The following is a 7,253-nucleotide window of genomic DNA, read 5'->3' as shown; positions in this document are numbered from 1 at the left end:
TTTGTTTAAGTGAGATGATCTTGGCAAGTCTTTATGAATCATTGAGCGATGGGGTGGCTCAATTGAATAATTTGGGCGACAAAGGGAACCTTCTCCTGTCAGGCCCTTTCTGGCTATTGCAACTTTGGCTAAATGCCACTTTCGAGGCTAGCCTGCAGAACAAAGGCCTCGGTGACGAAGATGCTGAGGAGATCAAGAACAGAAGGGTCGAAGGAACGAGGATAGCTCAACTGACTCCTAATGATGAAGGACAATCCCTTTAACCGACTTTCATGGGCTACATAATGATGTTTGCTAAATGCCATGTTTTCACTTCGAGCATGGCCCCATTTGTATTCAGAAAGTACGGTCCCAAATGGTTTACCAGGACCTCCCCATCTCCATCCAAGAAATAGAAAACATAATCTTTGTTGATTTGAGAAGCCTTATTGACCCCCAGGATTCTAACCCTTCGACTCAACCCTTTGAAGGTTCGGGTTACTTTGATAACCTATCAACCCAACCTTGTCGCTCGACAATTTGGGTTAGTGCAGGGTCTTCCAAAGTGCCTGTATGACAAAAAGGGTAGTATCCTCCTCCACAATGCACTCTATAGCGAAGCTACTACCTTCAAACAAATAGCCAGATACACTGGCAGAACCCAACTTACTCCGTTTAACTTTGAGCCCAACTTCCTATGCAGTTGAGAGTTTGGGAAATGATGGACTAAATATTAAGTCCAAGAATGATGTGATGTCACTTCTTTCATTCAACTTTTTGACAAAACTTTTCTTCTTGTGCAGGAAAAGACCAGAAGAGGTACTTACACGCTTATAAAAGAAATCCAAGCTTTTCAAAACTACTTTGAAATTGCCTATAAGCCTGATGATCTTAGTCGAACCATCCGCGAAGCAGCTGTCACGCTTAAAGATTTTTTTTAAAGAAAATGGAAACCTTAAAGATTCCTTCATACGTTCTTTATGAGAAACACTATGAAATGGCTCTTGAATTGTTTCCCCCAAAGTTTCCTCCACTGCCTAATGCTGACTTCGGAGTGACCATTGCCCCTTCATTTCTAGATTGTTTTATTTGTGGAGATTCCATTAAAATACTTCGACAACAATCTCATAAAAAATCTCAGCGGGTGGTTGCGACTAAGTATACTCTACACAGTTTCAAATGACATCTTCATATAGGGATCGAGGATGTCTGAATCGAATCGGACATATATGAAGGTGTGACACAAAAGGTTTTTTCCTCGAAGTATCTTCCCTTTTCAAGCCATTTACTCTTAGCTAACACTATCTGTTTTATGTTGTTCTTATTTAGCCATCAGGTTTCCACCTAAAAAACCCACCACCAAGAGACCAGTCGAATCGAGGATTGAGGGAGGCAGCAAGCCTATAAAGGTATACTTTTGATTTCTCATTTCTTTTGCTTTTGTTGTGTTTAATGATGCTGGTATTCCCATTCTTAACTCAGGCTGCTCGAAAACCTCCAGTAAGCCCCATACAAATCCAAAAACCTGCTGATATCCCCGTCATAATAGAATCTGACGAAGAGGATTTGTCGCCAGATCTCGACCTAACTTTTAGGAAGAGGAAGCAACAACCAAAGGCCACCGATACTTTGAGCCAGCCTCCAGCAAAACTTCCAAGGAAGAGACCTGCTGCACTTATTATCCAAGAACATACTCCTGAAGAAATGGCGAAGATAGCAGCGGCCCAGAGTGAGAGCGACAACTCCAACCCCGGGGTCGAAGGTAACAAGGTATAACAAACTTCTCTCTACCTTACATAATTTGTTTACCGTATTTCTCCATTTATGGTTTCGATTGTATTGATTTCAGGGTGGCGTAAGCATTTTCATTCAAACCAAGACTACAACCTCTTCTGCGCTTGTCTGTGTACCAGATGTTTTAAATAGTGCTGGTGAACCCACTTATCGACCATCATCTAAAAACGGGTCTATAAGTGAGATTAACCAACCTCCTTCTGGTGACCTTGACGCTTCACCACCAAAGACTGCTACTCAACATTCTCACACCAGTGACTCCGATCACGAAACTGTTTCAATCGAAGAAGGCGAGGCTGGAGGTAATCTCGAACCCATGGTTGTGGATGAATTAGTTGAAGACGAAGATGCTTCTGAGGATGATTTACATAACTTTGAAGGAATAAACAATCCTCAGGGAAAAGGTGGAGATGTCGAAGATACAGTTATGGAGGAGGAGAACGAAGGTAACCCAATCCCATTCCTTGACGATGACGAAGGCTTTGAAGGAATGGAGGCTGACGCAAGCGAAGAGCGGGCTCAAACTCAAACTCTTGTCACTCCAACTATGACAGTTGTTCCAACAGACGGAGTTTTGACAAGTAGTACTGGGGGTCTTTCTGCCGAAAGACTGGCTATTCTGAAACAAAGCCAACCCCTTGAGTATTTGAAGGTTATGTTAAGCTTCAAGGAAAGTTCCTCTAACAAAAGCCTTAACACTTCGGTGTCTGAAGATAAACCTTCGACCACTTCTGTAGATGAAATACTTTCTAAGATTAAAGACAAAGTCTTCAAAGGTGACTTGTTCTTGTTGTTGTTGGCTGATCCCTCTGCCCCATTGACTCTAAAGGCTCTTCTTAACCTAGTCGACCTGTTGGAAACTTCTCCTAAAGTTGCCAATGTTATATTGGAGATAGGTACTATGATCGACCAAGCTGTCGCAGATCATAAGTTGTTACCTCAGTTCACAAGAGAAATTGAGAAGAAGTATGGTTTTGATTCTGCTGCATGGGATGCTGCCACCGAATCTACCAACAAGGCAATGGAATTGGAGCAGACCAAACAAAAGAATAAAGAAAAGATCGAAGGCCATGATCGAGACATTGCTTCTTGAAGGAAGCAAATAGAAGAACTCCAGACGAAGATTTTTGATGCATAGAGAAGTAAAAATCAGCTCTTAGAGTTTGATGATGCTTTAATGGCTAAAGAGCTATCATTTGGCATGGAGTTTGTCGAACATGCTCGATGACTTGAGTCTGACCTAAAACTCCTTCGATCGAAGTGTTCTTTATGCGAGAAATGCCTGGAACTTCTTAAAGCCAAGTACCTTCAAATTAAGGTCAACCTTCCTTTCTAGTTTTTTTTTCGTTTCCATTTTGATTTCATAGGCCCCGTTAGAAAAAACTTGAAAAATTTGAAAAGGGCCTTCCCACTTTGGGGACCACTTTCCTAAGGTTGTGTCCTTTCGATCCATTTGAAGGATCACTTTCCAGACCAAGTCTTTAGGCGAAAAAATTTTGACTTTTACCCTTTTGTTATAAGAGATTTATATTCTTTTCTTTTGTCGTTATAATTATAAGGCATTTAATCTCTCTTCATCTAAGTCGACCAATTCATCCAACATCATGCTCCAATATGACTCTGCTGGAAGTTCATGGTGCCTTTGAATCCTTATAGATTGTAGGTGAACTTCTACTGGTAGAACAACATCGTGACCAAAAGTTAACCGAAAAAGGGGTCGATTTAGTGGCCTCTTTGGGAGAGGTACGACATGCCTATCAAATTTGATCTAGAGTTTTGTGCCAATTTATATGCTTCTTCCCCACATGTTTTTTAATCAATCCAATGATCACTTTATTGGCAGCTTCGACTTGTCCATTAACCCGAGCATAGTAAGGCGTCGAAGTTAATAGTTTGAAACCCATTTCTTTAGTAAATTCTTGCATTTTCCGACCAGTGAATACTAACCCTTAATCTGTTGTAACAGTCTCTGGGATTCCAAATCTGTAAATAATGGGCTTCTGGATAAATTTGATCACATCCTCTTGATTCATATTTTGGTAAGGGTATAACTTCAATCCACTTCGTAAAATAATCAACTCCCACCAATATATATCTTTAACTTTTAGATGACGGGGGTCGAATTTCCCCAATCAAATCTAAAGCCCAACCTCTAAATGGCCAAGGCTTGATGATAGAATGTAATTCACCTGCAGGAACTTGTTGTATGCCTGCACGTATCTAACATTATTGGCATTCCTTTACAAATTCAATGCAATCTTTTAACATAGTAGGCCAATACATCCCTTGGCGAAATAAAATCCATTTCATCTTATGACCAACTTGGTATGCCCCACACGCTCCACTATGGACAGTCGAAAGGGCTAAGTACGCCTCTGATTCACTGAGGCACTTAAGCAGAATTCCCTCAGGAGACTTTTTAAACAAGTCTATATCCAAAAGAACATAACTAAATGCTCTATACCTGGTTTTCGATCAGTAGACGCCATTGGATTCTACATATACACCACTATTGGTTTCCTCAAATCTTCATCTGTCAAATTGTCTATTGCCAATATTTCGAAGTTCCCTTCGTCAGCATATTCCAACTTTATCATTTATAAGTCTATAGGTGTTAATCTGGTTTCCACGACCTTTCCTCTGACTTCGATGACTTTTTGCAAATTTTCTTTTGAAATTTTATACCCAGATGCAATCTGAGCTAAATCGTTAGCCACTTGATTTTCTAGTCGAGGTATGTGTCGAATAGTAGCCATTTCAAATATTTTTAGCAGTCGATTGGCTATTATGAAGTACATAATTAAATTCTCCTTAATACATCTATATTCCTTTGTGATCTGCTTTATGACTAACTCTGGGTCACCCATTATTTCGACTCGAGTTGCCCTCAATTCCAACAATATTTCAAGTCCTGCTATGAGGGCTTCATATTCAGCCTCATTGCTTGAGCAGATACCCTCTACTCTGTACTTGAATCTTGTTGGAATTTTATTAGGAGAAATAATTACAACCCCTATGCTTGTACCATCCTTGTGACTAGACCCATCGGAGTATAACTCCCAAGGTTCCAATTCGAGATAGTCCAGTGCATTTGCATCTATGGAGTGGTCGACTATAAAATCTGCTACCACTTGTGCTTTAATAGCCCTTAATGACATGTACATTAAATAAAATTCGGTTAATGCTAACGCCCATTTCCCAATTCGACTATGCAAAATTGGTTTGGATAACATATGTTTAATAACGTCGAAATGAGATGAAACATAAACATCAACATGTTTTATATAATGCTTCAATTTTGTACAAGAGAAATACAAGCATAAACACAATTTTTCAACTATGCTATACCTAGTTTCTGCATCATTTAAAACTCTATTGAGGTAATAGATGGCTCTTTCGACACCATTATCATCCTCTTGAGCCAACATGCTCCCTAAAGTTTTGTCAGATGCAGATATATACAATCTCATACTTTTATTTATACAAGGTGGTGTCAAGATTGATGGATGACTCAAGTATGCTTTAATCTTATCAAATGCTTCTTGTTGAGCCTGCCCCCATTCGAACCCTTCCTTGTTGAGTCGAAGCAATGGTGAAAACACTTGTGTCTTCCCACTAAGGTTTGAGATGAATCTCCTTAGGAAATTGATCTTGCCTAATAGTGATTGCAAACCTTTCTTCATTGATGGCTCTTTCACTTCCATGATGGCCTTGGTCTTATTCTGGTTTATTTCGATCCCCTTTTTGTGGATCACAAAGCCTAAGAAATCCCCAGCTTACACATAAAAAGCTCATTTTAAAGGGTTCATTTTTAGACCATGCTTTCTCATCCTCTCAAAAGATATTCGAATATGGTCTATCTGATTCTTCCCTAAAACATACTTAATGACAATATCATCTATATAGATTTGCATAAAAGTCTCTATAAAATCATGGAAGATCGAATTCATCGCTCTTTGGTAGGTTGCCCCAGCATCTTTTAAACCAAAAGGCATCACCACCCATTCGTAGGTGCCTAAGGCTCAAGGGCATCAAAATGTTGTTTTCGGGACATCCTCTTTAGCAATAAATATTTGATTATACCCAGAATACCCGTCAAGCATTCTTAAATATTCATAGCCTGCAGGGGAATCGACTAGCATTTCTGCCACTGGCATTGAATATTCGTTTTTGAGGTTGCAGTATTTAAGTCTCTAAAATATATGCAAACCCTTAAAGTACCATTAGTTTTTACAACTGGCACAATATTAGCTAACCATTCGACATACCTGACTGTGCGAATGAAATTGCAGCGAAGGAGCCTTTTGACTTCTTCTTTAACCTTCGAAAGTATTGCTGGGGCAAATCGCTTTGGGTTCTGCTTCACAAGCTTCTTTCCAGGCTTGATTGGCAACTTCAATTCGACCATCTCTCTGCTCAAACCAGGCATTTCATCATAGTCCCATGCGAAACAGTCCTTGAACTCTCTCAGCAACTGGATCATTTCGACTTTGAATTGAGAATGAATATTGGCACTAATGTAAGTTGGCCTTTTTATCACTCCCTCTCCCAAGTATACTTCTTCGAGGGGATCCCGAGCCAACATTTTAATGTTTGTTGCTAGCGGATCCTTCTCAAAACCTAAAGGCTCATCGTCGTAGATAGCATCGAGCCTTTGGTCTTGCTCTTCATTTTGAACCTTGTCAGGTGGTATTAGGTCAAAGTCCTTTCCAGGACCTATTGATTGAAAAAATTCACTGGCTTCAACAACCATACTTTTGACTTCGACCTCTAAGGCCAATTTTTGCTTACTTTCGACTATGTAAGCCGAAATCATTTTTAGCATTGTAAACTTAATCATCATTATTGAATTCACTTCCCCATCCTATAGGCTCGATTCCAGACGCTCCCAAATATCCGAAGTCGTCTTCGCATACTATTTCTCTGTCCCAACGAAAACCATAATGAGGGTGCAATGACAGGGAACAATAAATGTTGTCATCAGGGGTGAATGCAAACTCAGCCGAATCACAGGGAGCTACGGTGGCCAAATGCTTTTCAAATTAGCGTTTGTCGACATGATTGATAGGGGTTTTGAAGTACCCTTGATATGCCTCTATGTTTTCGATGATACCATCTAGACGCCAAATTATTATCCTCTGGTGCATTGAGGATGGGACAACTCCGACCCCATGTATCCACTCCCTTCCAAGCAACAAATTGTAGTTAGCCTTTGTTTCCACAATCACAAACATTATGGATCTTGTGACTATCCATACTGTTAATTCTACTTGGATGACTCCCATAGTGGAATCCAATTTACCTTCATAGTTGGTAAGCACCATATTATGAGGTTTGGCATCGGTATCATACTTGCCAATTTTTCTCAACATGCGGTGAGACATTAAATTCACAGTCGCTCCATAATTCACCAATATTTTATTAACGGGGACATCTTTGACTTTTCCAGTGATAGAGAGGGGTTTAAGGTGGCTCCTCAT

General features: G+C 40.0%; 1 protein-coding gene across 1 annotated transcript; it reads right to left on the bottom strand.

Moving 5' to 3' along the window:
- Positions 1–6,605: 6,605 nt before the first annotated feature.
- LOC127105755 (uncharacterized) lies at positions 6,606–7,253 on the bottom strand. Its single transcript, XM_051042961.1, has 2 exons — positions 6,856–7,253; positions 6,606–6,696 (listed from the first exon to the last, which is right to left on the bottom strand). The coding sequence occupies exons 1-2, from the start codon at positions 7,251–7,253 to the stop codon at positions 6,606–6,608; spliced, it is 489 nt and encodes a 162-aa protein (XP_050898918.1).

The sequence above is a fragment of the Lathyrus oleraceus genome, chromosome 1 (genome assembly GCF_024323335.1).
Source record: "Lathyrus oleraceus cultivar Zhongwan6 chromosome 1, CAAS_Psat_ZW6_1.0, whole genome shotgun sequence".
Lineage (NCBI taxonomy): Eukaryota > Viridiplantae > Streptophyta > Magnoliopsida > Fabales > Fabaceae > Lathyrus > Lathyrus oleraceus.
This window is presented reverse-complemented; position numbering and strand designations above follow the sequence as displayed.

Excerpts from the sequence above, each read along its gene's own strand:
- LOC127105755 (XM_051042961.1), bottom strand. The coding sequence starts at position 7,253 with ATGAGGAGCCACCTTAAACCCCTCTCTATCACTGGAAAAGTCAAAGAT. Across the intron at positions 6,697-6,855 it reads AACATAGAGGCATATCAAGG|AGAAATAGTATGCGAAGACG; the intron begins GTACTTCAAAAC and ends TCGTTGGGACAG.